This window comes from Sus scrofa, chromosome 5, assembly GCF_000003025.6.
Source record: "Sus scrofa isolate TJ Tabasco breed Duroc chromosome 5, Sscrofa11.1, whole genome shotgun sequence".
NCBI classification, from domain to species: domain Eukaryota; kingdom Metazoa; phylum Chordata; class Mammalia; order Artiodactyla; family Suidae; genus Sus; species Sus scrofa.
The window spans coordinates 5,479,285-5,496,695 of record NC_010447.5 but is presented as its reverse complement, the minus strand read 5'-3'; the positions used below and the strand labels follow the sequence as shown (position 1 = coordinate 5,496,695).

General features: G+C 56.2%; 1 protein-coding gene across 2 annotated transcripts in view; it reads left to right on the top strand.

Moving 5' to 3' along the window:
* The window catches only part of MPPED1 (metallophosphoesterase domain containing 1), a 78,556-nt gene continuing 61,346 nt past the window's right edge, over positions 202 to 17,411 (top strand). Inside the window, exons 1-3 of one of the 2 annotated variants that reach the window (XM_021091406.1) lie at positions 8,416 to 8,881; positions 9,874 to 10,012; positions 12,748 to 13,079. In XM_021091406.1, the coding sequence (XP_020947065.1) occupies positions 12,856 to 13,079 (224 nt within the window). In that variant the 5' untranslated portion in view covers positions 8,416 to 8,881; positions 9,874 to 10,012; positions 12,748 to 12,855. Of the gene's footprint in view, positions 281 to 8,415; positions 8,882 to 9,873; positions 10,013 to 12,747; positions 13,080 to 17,411 lie in introns of those variants that run through there. The other variant, XM_021091407.1, reaches the window with a different exon arrangement.

Here is a 17,411-nt window from a genome sequence, read left to right as displayed (position 1 = left end):
AGGAAGCGGGGAGGGCGGAGGGCGGCGGCGGGCGGGGGAGCCGGGGGAGCTCGGAGCCGCGCGGCGGGCGGGCGGGCGAGGGAGCGGGCGGCGGGGAGCCCCCCGCCCCCGAAGGAGGAGTCTGGCTCCCACTTGCTGCCTCGGACGCGCGGCGAGGCGGCCGCCGCCGGAGGAGCCCCCGCCCCTGCGCGCCTCCCTCCCCGGAGCCGGGCCCCTGCCTCCCTCCGTGCGCGCTGCTGCTCGCGGCCGCCGCGGCCGCCGAAGAGGAGCCCGGGGCCAGGTAGGGCCGGGGCGGGCGCGGCGGGCGCGGGGCGCGGGGCGCGGACGCCGGGCCGGGCGGGGGGCGCGGCCGGGCCCCTCTCCAGGCGCGGGGTGACGCCCGCGGCGCGGCGCAGGGGCGCCCGCAAAGTTACTTTGGCTTCCTCTGCCCGGTGCCGGCGGCCGGGCCGGGCACCCCGGCTGCCCGGCCGAGCGGGTGCCGCCGGGAGGGGCTCGGCCGGGGCGCTGGACTCCGACTGGGGCCGAGGGGTCAGCGAAACTTTTCCCCAGCTCGCCACTCGCTGCTGGCTGCTGGCGGAGTTGCTGGTGGAAGAAGCGCATTGGTGGGGTGCGAGTGATGAAGATGGTGGTAACAATAGCAGCCCCTAGGCTTTGAGAGCCTACTGTGCGCAGCAAAGCCCCTGCTGGGACTTGGGGGCAAGGGAGGCAGAGACTAATGCTGGGCTAGTGGCCACTTTTGCTAGGCATTGCTGGAAACTTCATCCTGCCGCCCACCCATCCACCCACCCACCCACCCATCCATCCACTCACTCATTCTACACATATTTATTACTGTCTGCTGTGTACCAGGCGCAGGGGATTCGGTGGCTAACCAGGCAGGTTCCAGCCCTCGCAGGCAATATTTCAGGGAATGCCCAGGCTGAGGAGCAGTTCTGTCTCTTGTGTGTTTATTCTGGGACTTGGTAAAGGAGAGTGACCCCGGGGGACACAGGGGAGGGTCAGTCTGAGAGCTGATGTGTCCAGGACTCTGTGGCAGGCCACCAGCTTTGGGTCGTAGCCCTGAGGTGTCCTCCACCCCTTCCCCTCCCACCCGCTCTCCACCGGGGCTGCCTGGCTGGGGGTGGGGTGGGGGTGGGATCAGGAGGCCCCACCCTGGAAGGGGCCCCAGAGCTGCTCGGCTGACCTCTGGGGGCGGTCTTTGCCCCCAGGGCTGGGTCAGAGCCTCCCCCAAAGACCCTTGCAGGCTTGGTTGCCTCCCCTCCCCATTTCCAAGGCCTCTATTGAACGGCCCAGAGGAGAGCTTAAGTGGCAAACAATTATGAAATTAAACCAGGGAACAAAAGTGGGCTGGTTGGTGAATGGTGAGCTGGCTTCCCAGACTTGAATGGCGGTAGAAGACTTGTTAGCTGGATCAGTCATGCAGGGGGAGTGGGAGGGGGTGTCAGGCAGGCATTACCAACATCAATACCCTACCTGGTATCTGGAAAAAAAAAAAAAAAATTAAACCAACTTCATGAATAATTGGCCATATTGGCTAAAATGCTTTAGGGGATCGGAGAGGCCACTGGCCGACTGCCATCTTCAAGGCTGGACCATCCACGGGAGCCCACGTACCACGGGACCATTTGGGGAGGGGGGGGGATGTGGCTGGGCAGAGGCAGGCCTCTGGTGGTGGGGAGCACACGAGGGCTGTTGACCTAGCCGGTGGCCGTCCAGAGGCATTCTGGAGCAGGGCACAGTTAGGGGGAACCTCGGTGGGGGGGGCGTGCATGAAAAACTGCTGCACGACAGCTTGGCTCCCTGCAAATTGGCTTTCCGAGTGGCAGCCCCAAACACTTGTAAAATCTTTTTGCTCAAGATGGGTTTCTCGGAAACGCTGTCTCCTTGAGCTCCCTCCGTGGAGGCACGTTAATGTGCTGACGGCCAGTCGGAAGGCGATAGTCCAGTTGCAGAGGTTTAATCGCATATTTGGAAGTGGTTCTGCGCAGGGCTGCCTTCCTGTTTATTTCTCAGCCTTAAGAATTTCCGAAGACCTGGATGGAAGGTTCAGAGTGTCCCCTGCATGTGGGGTGTCACCTCTCCGATGCATTTGCTATGGGAATACTTAAGATCACTCGTACCCTAACTGTGTTTATGAGCTGTGGGCTGTGTTTATGGACAGATAGACTAGATCTAAGTTTAGGTGAGAGGCTAGGGCTGTAGGGTCTTTCTGTTAGTCCCCAAATTGTGTTAAAAAGCCTGCCTTTTAAAAATTTCCCAGGGAGTTCCCATTGGGGCTTAACAGGTTGAGAACTTGATCAGGATCCATGAGGATGTGGGTTTGATCCCTGGCCTCCCTCAGTGGGTTAGGGATCTGGTGTTGCCCCGAGCTGCAGGGTAGGTCAAAGACAAGGCTTGGATCCTGCGTTGCTGTGGCTGTGCTGTAGGACCCCTAGCCTGGGAACTTGCATATGCCGCAGTTACGGCCCTAAAAAGAAGAAAAAATTTCCCAGTCCACCCATGAGACTCTTAAATCTTCATCCAATGAAAGTGACTCAAGTTCATTTGTTTTCCCTTGAACTTGCTACATTCCCTTGCAGACACTCACCTAACACTGGACACATCTCTCTGCCCCTGTCTGAGGGGTTTAAGCATGGCACAGAGATTCCACCGAAGGGTAGCACCCAGGGAGAAAAATCAGCCTTCTGGGTGCAGGTTCTCGACGAGTGGAAAAAAGAGAACCCTCCCCAAAGTGCAGTCGTTTTTTAATCTATCAAAATGATTTCATTTTTCCAATTTCAGGCCTGTGAACTGATCATGAATAGCAGGGCAGAGGAAATTAATCGGCCAGGCAAAGACTTTTAACAAGTAAATATTATGCACAGAAAAACATGCAATTAGTGGAGGTTAGTTAATGCCTTTCAAGTTGCGGCGGCGAGCTGCCTTTAAGGGTGGCATTTCTGCGTTATCCCTGAATTGTCTGTCAAAAATCTTTAATGCGACAATGTGACATGTCTCTCCCATCGCCCCTCCCTCACCAGGAACAGAAAAAGGGTCTTTTCAAGCGTCCCCCCCCATTCTTCTTCTCCCTGAGATCTCTCTCTTCGGCAGTTGGTACCTTTGTCTGCCTGAACCTCTGGAGAGAGGGACCCTGGGAAGGGACTCCCCAGGTGCCAGGGCCCTGGGATGGGTCCTCGGGCTTGCTCTGTGCCCACCATCACACGGTTAAAGGCATCTCAGAGAAGAGGCTGCTTGTGGGGTCTTCCTTCTGGCCAAAGGTCTCACCCTCTGGGATCAGGGTGGGCGTGAAGCAAGCACTGGTCTAGGTTTCGCGGGTCACTCTCAAAGCCGTTCCCTGCCACCGTGTGTCCTGGGGGGGTGGATGTTCCGCAAGGAATGAATCCGCCAGCCAGCATCCTCTCCAGACCGCCGTGGACACGGTTTGACTGGGGTCTCGAGACGTCGCCACCATGTAGATAGAAAGCAAAAGAAACCCGGGAGGAAGGGAGAGGAGGGACCCCTTCTCTGGGGGTGCTGTTGGGGGGAAGGTAGAAATGGCTCCTCGGTTAATTTGATTTGCCGTGGCTCTCCCTGCTGACCTGGCCATTCAGCTGCCACAACGAATACTTTCTTTGGACATTTTACCCCCTCCCTCCCCCAGAGAGACAAGACTTAGTTATGTTTTATTTGCCTTTAAAATATCTATGACTGACGAAGGCAGCCCGGTCTCATGAAAAAGAATCATCTCAAATTGAGATTACACGTTATAATTTTGAACTCAGAGAGTGGCTTGAGGTGTGCCTTGGTTCTTCCATGCCTTTCTGCGACTTAGCCTTTGGAGGCGTTTCTTGGACGTGAACGTGGCCAGCTTGAGGTCAGAACCTGCTCATATATCATAAGTAGATGCAGCTACCAAAAAAAAAAAAAAAAAAAAAAAAAGAAGTCTCTCCTCTGATTTTGATATGCGTTGAGTTCAGAGCCAAGACTGAGGTCCAACTTGGACCCACCGCCACCCCAGCCCGCACCTGAAAGTTTGCCTCTGACACACGACTTCACATTTTCCTCCCTCCTTCCAAGAAGGATTTGAGGCTCGGCGGTGATACACATGAAAAGACTTTTGGCATCGCCCGTGCTAATTTCATCACTTTAAGGAGAAAATGATGCCTGCTTCCTGTTTCCCCTTCATTTCATTCTTTTGCATTTTTCGACAGTACTGCAGCCTGCAAAATATCTTGCACTGGCTACCTGAGAAAGGGTAGCTCTTCCCTGCACCTTGCCTGTCCCCCTTCTCAACGAAAGGGAGCTTTAGGCACTGCAGTGCTCGTGTGCTCGTGGAGAAGGCAAACGTTCCCTCCCCCACCCCAGGCTCCTTGCACAAAGGGGTGTGTGTGTGGGTGGGGGGGTGAGGAGGGGGGGATGGAGAAAGGAGTTTTGCTTTTGTAAGTTTGTCATTCAGACACATTCGTTAATTCATCATACTTTGGAGGTCTCATTCTTCATTGCAAATTCCCGCATGATCCCAAAAAAGAAAGGCACTCAAACTGATCGTAAAAATGGCAAACCCCCCATCGCAGACTTAAGTGTAGAATTACCATAGTGCTGATTTGATTATGCTTCAGTGACATCTGTTTAATAGATTTCCATGAGAACTGTAAATCCACATTCACTTTCTTTGCAAATTGTATTTGAACGCTGAGCACCCAAGACCCTCTCGCTTCTCGTCCTCCCCAACCAGCGGTGTCCCCGACTCTGTTCGTGCTGCGTGCGACCCGACGCGTACGTGGGAAGGGGATGCAGGGTGCCGACTCTTCCACGTTTACCTCTTGTTTCCTTTTGTGTGCGGGGATGCCTGCGTGCATGTTTGAAACGGATCCGAGCAACTTCCCATCTCAACTCCACAGATAACGTGAATCTCCAAATGCTTTATTTCGAAAACTAGGACATAGCACTTTGCGGAAGGAAAAAATCAGTCCCATTCACCGTTATTTATGTGATGGCTGATCTGCTAGATGGATAGAGAGAGCACCAAGAATTATAATAATTTATGGAGCGGAGCCCTGGTTTACAAACAGATTTCTCAGCCCGAGCGTTGAGGGTTTCTTTGCTTCTCCGGCCTCGTTCGGTGCCATGAGAGTGGAGAATATTCAGAATTGGAAGCCCAGCCGGGTGAACTGGCTGCATTCATATCTAAAATTAAAAGAATAAGTGAGCAGCTATTTGTGGCAGACAGGACATGATCCAGTAAGTAGCACTCTTCATCATTCTGAAATAAAAGTACATAATTGGAAAATGAAGCGGCAGTGACTGCTGGGGTGGGGGGTGCGGTGGGCGGCGAGGAATTAGAAAGTGTAATTTAAAATCATGTAGTCATAATTCAAAATGGGCCCAGCTAAAAGGGTTTAAAGTGGTAAATGCTTTAAAGTCACTTGTGGTTGCTCCTTTTTCAAGAATATGGGCTAATTTTCACAATATTTGTGGATTCCTTCATCGACTTAGCTCATCAACGTGGCTGCTAATAACAGCTACAGGCCAGTATTTTTTTTTTTTTTTTCCCTCAGAAACCCGCAGTGGATTCTGAAGGAGGTCAAACTTAGGCTGTCACTTTAGGGGCATAGGGGGATTGGGTCTGATTTTGTTTTTCCTATTGGGCCATTTATTCTCTTTCTTTTCCTTTGAGTTCCTTTTTTTTTTTTTTTTTTTTTTTTTCCCTTACCCTTTTTGATGTTTGCAACTACTCATCAATTGCATGTTTTCAGGCACAAGCAAAACAAGGGGGGGAAAAGCAGCTTAAACGTGATTTTTGAGCATGGCCTGTAAAAGCATCATTTTCAAACCCCACACCTTGGTACTTTCCTGTTAAATAGAATTTCCCCTGCATTTTGCTTTTTTGGGGGGAGGGCACCACTTAGGAGATGTGAGCCGAGTTTTTCTGCCACGTTTTGCCACATTGCAACCAAGTTTCCAACAAAAGCCTCCTGGAGCTGGCGAGCCCTGCTTTGCTGAACCGGCTTTCTGGTGATGGGCCAGAGCAGGCTCCTGCACGCTGGGCTGACCAGTTGGAGGGGCTGGGGCTGCTGGCTGCCCCCACTCAGGGCCGGAGGAGGAGAGGCGTGGGAGTGAGGATGGGGCTGGAATCCTGGGGGGGATTTCTGGGGGGCCAGGCACCCTCAGGACACTCCAGAGGCGCACAGTTTCTCTCTCCTGGCTTCTCCTGTTTCATGGATCTTCTGTAGAAATGGGTTGTCATCTGACTTCGGAGTCAGACCATGCAATATTTTCCTAGCCGCACAGTTGTGGCTGCAAACACGCCAATGACCAGAAAACAGACATTGGTACCTTTGGGGGGTGGCTGCCTAAACAGCCTTGGGTTGGCTTTGGTTATGGCGACCTTTCCCCTTTATGACTTTTTTTTTTTCCTGTTTTTTTTTAGGGTCACACCTGCAGCATGTGGGAAGTTCCCAGGCTAGGGGTCGAATTGGAGCTACGCTGGCCTACACCACAGCCACAGCCATGCAGGATCCAAGCCGTGTTTGCAGCCTACACCACAGCTGGATCCTTAACCCACTGGGCGAGGCCAGGGATCAAACCCACGTCCTCATGGATCCTAGGTGGGTTTGTTAACAACCACTGAGCCACGACAGGAACTCCCCCTTTATGACATTTTTAACTCTTGAAATGGGGGCACTTGTGAGAACCAGGGAGGATGCTAAGAATGACTAACGGGGACCCACCTTGGCTTTGAGGAGCCCGTGGGAGTGGATGCCTCTAGCCGGTGGCAAAGCAGAGCTGTTTTGGCCCACAGGTCAGCAACCCCTGTAGCCCAGGGCTCGTAGCTTCTTGTCACTTATCTGTGGTGCAGAGCTGGACTGCGGGGACCCGCCGGGTGTCACCTTGCAGAAATCCAGCAGCTGTGGTGATGCTCCGTGTCAGCCAAGGCCTTCTCACTGTCTCCTTTTGGGCTTTTGGCACATGCTGGCGGGCCTCATGGCTTTCTCGGGGACCCCCCAGCCCCCTCTCCTCTCCCTCCTCTTAAGGGTCAGAGCTGCCCTGTTATCTCTCCGGCTGCTCCCGCCGGGCCCCAAGCCCTTTCGAGGGTCAGTTTCACATCCGAGTCATTGGGTCCCAGAACAGGGACTGCCCCAGAGTGGGGGCAGTGGGGGTTTCAGGGCTGGCCGGTGTCCTGTAGTGACCGCTGTGGGTGACAGAGCAGCAAACCTTGCCTGGAAAACTGGTCAAGGGCTGGTGGTCCTGGGTGTGTTCAGTCATACCACCCTGGGAAGTCGTGGCCACCCACTTGCCCAGGGACGGGGCGGGAGGCCTGGAGCCGGGAGCCCCCTGCTTATCTGAGTATCTCTGCATTGTTCTTGGACATTCCAAGCGGAGCTCCTGGGCTTCATTAGGAAAATGAATTTCCATTCCAGTGGAGAAGATGCTTAGTGAAGCACCTACTGTGTGCTCGCTCCTATCCAGAGGTTTTAGGAGGGAGGTTTTGGCACCTGCGGATTTATAGATGAAAAATCTGAGATCCAAGAAGGTTAAAGCTGCTTTGGAGTCTGGGCTTGAGACCTCGGGGCCTGTGCGGTTTCTCTCACCCCCTCGCGCACTCGTTCACCTGTTGTCTTATCCTTTGGCTTCTCAGCTCAGACACACGAAAGACATCGACTCTGGGGGCTCTGGTGAGCGGGACCCTGGGGAGCTGTGGGCAGAGGTGCCCAACCCAGCCTGGGGAGGTTGGGGGCAACACCTCCCTGAGGCCCCAAGCCAGGGGACCCGTGTGCCTGCAGAGGTGGGGGTGCAGCGCAGAGCCTGCCAGGCAGAGGGAACAGCGTGTGCGAAGGCTCACAGGCGGGACTCCCAGTGTGCCAGGGAAACGCAGTGAAGACCTTGGCGAGGGTGGTGCCACGGAGGCCGCTTTCCATCAGGGCAGCAGGACGCGCCTGGCGAGATTCAGCAGGTGGGAGGGAATGGCAAGAGTCTGATGTGGTGTGTGGCCTTGGTGATGCGGCTGGGAGGCCAGACAAGGTTGTGGCCCGGGGTGGGCGTCTGCCCTGTGTGTGAGTTTCCCATCCTCTGGGTTCCCAGTTGCTCCGTGCCGCCTGGTGCCCCATCTTCCAGGCCTGACTTCCTCTTGGCCTGACTCAACTCGCGGCTCCTGAGGACCAACAAAAAAGTGCCTTGGAGGGGAAAACAGAAAGAGACGCCGCCTTGCAAAAGAATAAGACTTTTGAAAACCAAGCCCTGAAAAATGGGGTTTTTCAATGAGAATTTTTCAACCCAGAAATTTTGAGAATATCAACTCTTCCCAATCTGGGCTGCATGGACCTTTGTGGAGGGGCAGGCACAAGGCTTATCCCTGCTGTCACCTCCTGATGGGACCAGTGAGGAAGCGGAAGCACAGGGACGTTGAGTGACTTGACCAGGGTCCCACAGCTAAGCAGCCCTGAATTTGAACCCCGCTTCCGCTGACCTCAAAGTCCAGGCCCTTCTGCATTGCAGAAGGCCACCGGCGGCCCACAGCAGTAGTCACATGAGTGAGACCACTTACGGATGCTGCCTCTGCCTCTGGGCCTTTGCACTTGCTGTTCCCTCTGCCTTGGTTCTCTTTCCTGAGTCTGGAGGTGGCTGGTTCTCTCAGCATTGACCTTTGAGGTGATGTCACCTCTTCAGACAGGTCTTCCTGGGTCGCCGATTTAAAGTAACAACCCTCCTTTCCCCCATCTTCCATTTTTCCATCACCCTGTCCTGTCTTCTTCCAGGTACATAGCATTATCTGAAAGCATCTTTTCTATTTCCTTACCCGTTCGCCTTATTGTCCCCCCACTTCTGGTTCCTCGAGGGCAGTGACCTGTTGATGCTTTCACTGCTCCTGGCATCTGGAACAGTGCCAGCGTGTAAGGCCAAGGTAAACATGTGTTGAATAAGTAAGAGCATTCATCCATCCACTCCACCGTCCTCCTTGTGGTCCCATTTCCTTCCTGCCCACTGGCACGGGAGAGACACCTGTGGCCAGGCCAGGATGTGTGACTTGCTCAAGGTCACTCTGCTGGACCGAGAGCCAGGGCGGAAGCCGCGGGGGGGGGGGTGTCTCCCCACAGCGGGTCCCAGCGCGCCCCGCGTTGCCTGCATGCCATGTTGTTTTGTGGACCAGGTGTCTGTGCTTCTCAGCTAAGAGCTGTTTGTTCGGGAATCGCTGCTCCCCCTCCGTGGATCGGCTGTGTTCTCGGCACGGTGGCTGATGTTGCTGCGGCTCCATAAATATTAAATGGGTATTAAAAGAAGGCTCTGCGCTCCCAGTTCCCCTGATTTCTCTGCGCAGGGCCCATTGCAAACCCTCTTTATGTGAAATGCAGCATTTCACTGTGGAGCGCCTCGCGGGACGCCTTGCCGCCTGCCTTTTCTGGCTGAGTCCCCCGGTGCAGGGTTCTCCCCCACTGCGGTTGGCCGCAGGGCATGCAGGTGCCCGCTCCTTGCGGGTAGCGATGGGTGGCTGGTCCTGGACCCCTCCTCTCACAAGGGATGTGCCTAGCCTGGCCAGCCGCCTTGCAGGATTGTAGGGTGGTGAGGGGAGAGAGGTGATGACTCTTAAACCTTTAGCTGAGCCCTTTTTCTACCCTCAGGCCTGTGCTGGGCAATAGGGGAAGAGACTAGCTGTACACCTGCTCTGCATCCCTCCCTCCATCCCTGAGTCCCTCCCTCCATCCCTCTCCTATCCCTGAATCCCTCCCTCCATCCCTGCATCCCTCGCTGCATCCCTTCCCCATCCCTCTGTCCCTGAATCCATCCTGCATCCCTCCCTGCATCCCTCTCCCATCCCTGCATCCATCCGTTCATTCCTCCATCCTTCCACCCCTCCCTCCCTGCCTCCACTCATTCACTAATTCGGTATTCGTGAAGCCTCTGTGATAGGCCCTGGGGCGTGTGATGATGACAGTGACGATGATGACAGCAACATATTTGAGCGTGTACTGTGTCCTGGGCTCAGTGGTGAGCAGTCTACATGTGTCACCTCATCTAATCGTCACGGCTGTATGAGGTGGGTACTCTTTTTCTCTCCATTTTGTGGATGAGGAAACAGCCCCTGCAGGTTAAGCCATTTGCTCAGGGCAGAGTTGTACTGGGGTGAGCAAGGGACACCCAGGCCCTACCCCCAGGGGACATCCGGGCTCTCCGTGGGACCCTGGGATGAGCGCCCTGATCGAGGCCTCTCAGAGGAAAGAGTGGCTTTGTTGAGGGGTGAGCTGCGGTCCAGGCTGCCTGCGTCCAGACCTCAGCCCCACTCTCCGTGTGCTGGGCTTGGCGACAGGCTTCGTTTCTCTGTGACATACCTTCTCATCTGCAGAACGGGAGGCTTAGGAACCCGAGCCCCTATCTCATAGGTGGGTGGTGAGCCTTAGAGAAGGGCTCTTTGCCAAGCGTGTGCGTGCCGTGCTCTGAACCTGCTCACAGCACCCGTTAGCTGGGGGCCTCCAGGCACTAGCGCCCCCTGGGCACAGAGCTGTGTGGCTGGAGTGTGGGCAAGGCTCACGGGTCACAGGCAGTCAACAGGAGCCACAGGGAGCCACGGTGAGGACTTGGAGCAGGGGCTGGATGGGATCAGCTTGCATGTGAGACTGTTTGGGTTCTTCGGGACTCCTGGGGTTGCCCTCTTTGCTCACACTGGACACCCTTGGACCACAGGTGCCCCGCTACCTGGGCAGCACCTGCACATAGCAGGTGTCCAGGTGGACCGAATAGTGATGTCTGTAGTAACGGCGAATGTCAGCCGGCTCCTGGGTCCCTGCCAGGCGCTGTGCTCAGAGTTCCCGTTCCTTTAAAGCACAGCTGCCCTGGGAGGCGGTGTTACTGTTACCACCCCCACTTGCCAGAAGAGGAAGCTGAGACTTAGATTAGCAAGTTGGCTTAAGGTCACACAGCAGGTCAGCCCAAGGCTGGGACTCAAACCTTTGATCAGATCTGGGCTGTTGGGGACCCTGGACCTCGGCGTCTGCTCCCCGAGGCCTCTCCCAGGGGTAACAGGACGGGCACAGGCGCCAAAGCCAGGACACCCTGACTCACCCACCTCAGCATCCTGCCACGGCGTCCACCGGGAGACCCGATTCGCTTAGAAACAATTAACAGGACAAAGAACCAGAGCAAGTACATCCCGGAGGGAAAACGATGATTTTTTTTTTTTTCTTATCTTCCCAAGTGGAGAGGAGGGAGGTGTGCTGTGAATCAGGATGGAGTTTGGGGGGAGGAAGAGGGGAGGGCAGAAGGATGCTGCTGTTTATTGCACCTTGTATGGGCATGATCGTTGGGATTTTAAAAAATTAATAATCCATTTCTCCTTTGCATCTAATTAAAATGTTCTCCAGTCTCTAATTTTTTGTCATTTTCCTAATCTAATTTGTTTTCTGACTGCGTCAATTCTTCTTCCACGTGCAAAGCAAAGGGGATTTTTCTTCGTCTAACGTGACTGGGGTGTGACCGTCCAGGAATAGTTTCAATGATGTTATTTTCTCCTTGGTTAAATGCGGTACAAATGGAATTGTCGGAGGGCCTTAATGACCGAAACCTGAAAGAAAACAAATCTTTGAGGCATTTCCTATTTACATAGTTAAAAAAAAAATAAGGAAAAGAACAAGAATAAAGACGGTCTCTGAGGAAGCGTTGGCCGCTGCGGCAGGTGTGTGAGCGTGCTGGGCTAGGATGGAGTCACCCTGGGCCCCTGTTTCCAGGATTCCACGTAGCCAAGTTGGAATCAGAAAAGGGACACTTTAAGAGTTCCCGGGTGGTGCAGCGGGTTAAGGATCCGGTGTTGGCACTGCAGTGGCTCAGGTTGAAGCTGTGGCTCAGGTTGGCCCCCGGGAACTTCCACATGCCGAGAGTGAGGCCAAAAAAGAAAGAAAAGGGACATTTTAATCCAGTAACTACAAATGCAAAGTGCATTTTCCGATGAAAGAAGTTAAAAAAAATATATGTATATACACACACACACAGCATTTGTAAGCTGTGATTCTGAGTGGACTCAAAGTTTGACTGGAACATCAGAGATTCCTGAGATCCTTATAAGGCATTTGGGAAGGTTTCTTTTCTTTCTTTCTTTTTTTTTTTTTAAAGTAGATCCCCTCTCCCGGCCACCCCCTGAGCCAAGTTGGTGTACAGCAGTCTTTCTGGGAAAAACCCTTCTCTGGGCACTGCTCAAAGATATCTTTAGGCCAAAAGGATGTTGATGGAGGAATTTGCGCCCATGCTGTCTCCACCTGCTCAGGCTTGTAGGGTGCGGGTGTGGGGCCCTGTAGGAGTGTGTGTGTCTGGATGGAGGGGTGGGGGGATGGGGTCTGTGCAGAGGGGGTGTGGTTGGAGGTGAATCTTTCTTACTCTCCAGTTCCGAAAAGTGAAACCTACCTTACCTGTTTACAGAATACCAGCCATTGTCTGCCCCATCTCACGGTCACTCTGTGGGCTTTGGAGGATTTTGTGGAAGGCAAAAAAAAAAAAAAAAAAGTCTTAAGTATTTAAACATGTTGAACCATGCATGCATCCGTCCGCAGCGTTGTGGCTTTTTTTTTCTTTTTTTTTTTTTTTTTGGTCCTCTCCCTCCCTTGCTTTTTCTTTTTACCAAAGTATATTCATCAAACTGCTGAGTTGGAAAGATTTGTAATGAGTTTTTGAGCTGTACGACTGTGTTTTTTTCCCCCCCTCCCTGTTTCTAAATCTTCATGTGACATTAAATAAAGCAAATCCCAAACAGATTAACTGTCGCACGGTTCTGCTCCGTCTCCTCAGTCTGTTCCCAGGTCTGGCTCGGGGCCGGGCGCCGGCGGCGGCGGCGGCGGCAGCGGTGGCGGGGGCAGCGGTGGCGGCAGGAGATGCCCGGGCGGCCAGCCGAGGTCCATGTGGCGCGCTAGGTGGGACCCCGGCGTCCTGAAGGCAGAGGCGCTGGCCCTCCTGCCCTGCGGCCTGGGCATGGCGTTCTCCCAGTCCCACGTGATGGCTGCTCGGCGGCACCAGCACAGCCGGCTCATCATCGAGGTGGACGAGTACAGCTCCAACCCCACCCAGGCCTTCACTTTCTACAACATCAACCAGGGCCGCTTCCAGCCACCCCACGTGCAGATGTGAGTGGGCAGCGGGAGGCGGGGGGCGGGACGGGGGCAGCGGGGGCAGGGCTGGGTGTGTCCCCTGGCTCCTTGACGGCGAAGGTTCTGGAAGCCCAGGACCAGCGGCGCTCCGAGCTGGGAGGGCTGGGTGAGAAGGTGCGGAGGGCTGGTCTGTGGGCCGATCCTGGCCCGGAGTCGTGTTTCATTTGGCCGGGAGAATGTTTTACAAATATTGAAGAACGAGGTGATTGCCTGTAAAAATCCAGACTTCTGGCTCTGCCGTGCGAAACCCCAAGGCCTGGCAACCCCAGGCTCACGTGTCCTCGTGGCAACCTCTGGGGGGCTGAGTTCCAGCCGCCCCTTCTTGGTATTTGGGTGAATGACCCCTGGTCTAACGCGTGGTCCTCGTTGTGCTGATGGGGACACTGAGGCCCAGAGGGGACGGGACTTGCTGCAGGCCCCAAGGCAGGGGACCCTGGCTTTGGCCTGGCTGCCCCGCCTCCCTTCTGCCCAGAACCCCCTGTGCTTCTGTCGAAAGAGCAGAGATGCTTTCCAAAACGACTAGGGAGCTCTGCAGCCCACCTTTGGAGCTGATGGAAAATACCGGGGGGTGGCGGGGGGCCCTCAGCAAGGAGGCCACGGAGGGAGCATAGGCGCAGGGCTGCCGGGCACAGGTGGAACCATCTCAATCCCTGGACTTTTCCCTGCCGTCCAGAGAAGTGCAGGTGGCACAGGGCGGAGGTAGGTAAATCCCTGCCCCTGCCCCTAGAGTGGCTGCCTGCGGCGCTGGAAGTTCTCCTCTGTCCCTGCCGCCCCTCCCACCAGCGCTGCCCTGCAGGGCTTACCTGATGAGGAAACAGAGACCCAGACAGGTGACCCACGGGCGCCCGCACAGCTGGCACGCACCAGAGCTGGCACCCACTGCAGCCCAGGGCCCTGTCCCCGCTTAGCCTCCTTTTGCTGTGACGTCTGTGGACACGTGTATGTGGCTCCATCTGAGAGTTTAGGCATTTGTCTGCTCCATTGTTGAACCTTCCCTCCACCCCTGTGGGGGGGCCCTGGTGCTGGGTCTGGTCACTGACAAGTCTGATGAGGGGGGAGCCCCCCATGCCCCCTCAATTGTACAGGGAGGTCAGAGCTGTGATGGGGAGGCTCACCAGGCTGGGTCAGATGCTCTTCCCGCCCCCCCCACCCCCTCAAGGACCTGGCCCTGGCTTCCTCCAGGGCCAAGGGCACCACCTCTGGGGAGCAATGGTCACGTGGGAAACTAGCATCTGGCCCTTTAGGGAGTTGGAGGAATGTGGCATGTGGCTTGTGTAGAGAAGATGACAGGGGTGGGGGGCGGCTCCCTCTCCCGGGCCCGGCAGAGTGGGCAGGTTGCTGCCTCGTGTTGCTGGTGGTGCCCTCAGGGCTGGTCCCCTATTGGAGAGGGTGCAGCAGAGAGAGAATTCACAGGAGGAAGGGGCTCGCGAAGCAGGTGGGCACCAGGCCTGGGGGCGGGTTCCAGCGCTGGGTACACCCTCCTCCCTGCCGTGCTTGCTCTGGAAAATGCCTGCTTCCTTGGGGGCTGCAGGGCTGGCATCGTTAGGTGCTGCTTATCTTTTCTTGGGGGAGAGAGATTTCTCTTTGGGAAACTGCCTCCCATGTCTGTTATGGAGCCAGATGGGTGGGTTGGTACAGGGCAGAAGGCCCTGCATCCCAGACACACTGTTCCTGGGTCTCTGGGACCTTGAGGCCAGGCAGGGCGGCTGCAGGGAGGGGCCTGCTCTGTCTGGGTGTTCTCCTCTGTGGATGGAGTTGGTCCTCCAGAGCCTGAGGTCCCCGGATGCGAGAAGGAACGGGCGGGAGCACTGGGCCCTCAGGCGGAGCAGGTGGGTGGTGTGTGTCTGTGGCTGGGTGGGAGGGGCCTTGAGGAGGAAGCGGGCAGAAGGAGCCGCAGGGCTGAGCAGCGAGGGGGCTGGAAAGTGCAGAAATGCCCAGCTGGGCCAGCGTGTCCCCGGCAGGAGTGGCATGGGTCCCGCGGGCCAGGCTGTGTCTCGAGGAGGGGCACTGAATGACCAGATGGGAGAGGGGTGATTTCCCCACGTAACAGCTGGACATCCCTGCTCATTCATTTATCCATCCATTCGGCGTGTTAGTCGGGAACATGGGCTCCGAGCTCACCTGCCTGGGTTCGAGTTCGGGCACTGCCACTTATTTGCGGGGTGTCTTCCCGATGCCTCAGTTTCCCCATCTACGTAATGCTGCTCATCTAAGATTAAGTAGGTGAATCCACATGGGGACGAGGGCATTGTCAGTACAGGCTGGCTGGGCCAGGTGCCAGGCAGTGATCAGAGACAGACCCCTGCCCATGCTGAGCAGACCCTCCAGCGGGTCCTAAAAGCCGTGAGAATGCAGCAGCGGGTCATACTGGTGGCGATATTCGTCACTCAGCTGGAGCGGACAGAGCAGACTTGCAGGGGCCTGTCCCACCCCCATCCCTCCTAGCCTGCTCTGTGCTGTCCCCTCCTGAGGCCAGGGTCTGGGCTCCCGTAGGCAGTGGGGCTGGGGGGGCAGCTGAGGGTTCGGGGCGAGTCCTGGGAGGAGCGAGCAGTGAGCCCCGGTTCTGGATTCCCTGCCCAGTGCTCTCTCATTGCCCGCTCAGGTCACCCTGGCTTTGCGACTTTGCACAAAGCCGGGTGAAGGCGGGGCCGTGCCGGGACTGGGGTGGGGGGTGCTGCTCCCTCCCACCCCTACTGCTTTCAATGCACACCCTGCGTTGGGGAAGGGTGCGGGTTTCCATGGCACGTTTCCACTGAGGGAGATGCCGGGCGCTGAATGCCACTTCCTGACCCGTGGTTTATCACCGCCCGGCTTTGTCTCTGGGGTGAGGGAGTGAGGAGCCTTATTTAATAAGCCCACAATTTATATTTGATAACAGCAGGGACGGTCCATGCCTGGCCCCAGATTGAGCCCTGGGACTTATGCAGCTGCCCCTAGAGGCCCTGGTGGACGTGAGGCCACCTCTGCCTGAGGAATGCATGTCTGGATCTGGGCCTCTAGGTTTGGGGCCCTGAGACTGAAGACCCCTTATCCTGGGGCCCAAGAAGCCCTGCGGTGGCCTGGGGAGAGCCCTTCTGGGCACCGGCCCCTCTGTCCTGGGCGACCTGGTGCTCAGCGACAAGGCAAGCGCAGTGCTTGAAGGACAGGCTAACCCGGGGGGTCCGCCTTTAGGTGTCTTGGGAGCTGGTGCCTGGTGTGGCAATTCCTGGTCTTTAAAAGGAGTCCTGGAGTTCCCGTTGTGGCTCAGTGGGTTAAGAACCTGGCTAGCATCCATGAGAATGTGGGTTCAATCCGTGGCCTTGCTCAGTGGGTTAAGGATCAAAAGTTGCTGTAATCTGCAGTGTAGGTGGCAGAGGCGGCTCAGGTCTGGCGTTGCTGTGCCCGTGGTGTAGGCCGCAGCTGCAGCTCCATTAGAGCCCTAGGCCCCGGCATTTCCACATGCCGTGGGTGATGCCACGGGTGCGGCCCTAGGAAGAAATAAAAAAGGAGTTCTATCAGTGGAGACTAAAGCCAACTGTTTAAAGACCCTCCAGGCAGGTCGGGCTGTGCAGGGTCCTTGAAGAAGGTAGCTGGGCAGGGAGCACGGCTCTGTGCGGGCCTGAGTAGCCCCTCTGTGCCTTGTCCCCAGCCTTCCCTGCTGTGCCAGGCTGGCGTGCTGACCCCCTCTAGAGGTGAGTCTGCGGCTTCAGAAGGGACGCGGTGGCCCCTTGCCCGTCCCTGTGCTGAGAGGTCTCCAGGAGACAGTGCAGGTCAGCCTTGAACCCTGGAGGGGCTGAGGGGGCACGGTGGGAGGGAGGCCCTCCCTTGGGCTCTGTCCGTCCTCAGGCCCCATCCCGCACCCTCTCCTCAAGGGCTCCAGATGCGGTAGATCCGTCTGTCTCTTCTGCCATCCTTCCTCCAGCCTTTGCACATGCTGTTCCCTCTGCCTCCCCTACTCTTTGTCCTGCTAACACCCACTCATCTTTAGATCTGGCCTAGGTGTCATTTGCTCCGGGACACCTTCCCTGGCCCCACCCCAGGTCTCCCTTGGCTGCTCTGCCCAGATCTAGGCACTCAGCGTCTCCCTTTGTGGCACATGCTTCCAGCTGTGGTTATACATTCATTTGTGGGACAGTTTCCCCAGCGTCTGTCTCCTCCGCCAGCACGGGCTGTCCCTCGAGCCTGGCACAGAGGATGGGAAGAGAGGAAGGAAGGGGAGCGAGACGAGGCGGGGTGCACGCTCCATGGAGAGTGGGGATCAGAGAGGGCTTAAATTTGGAGGAGGCGGGGAGGAAGGGCGGGCGTGGGGCTTGGGGAGCAGTGGTGGTC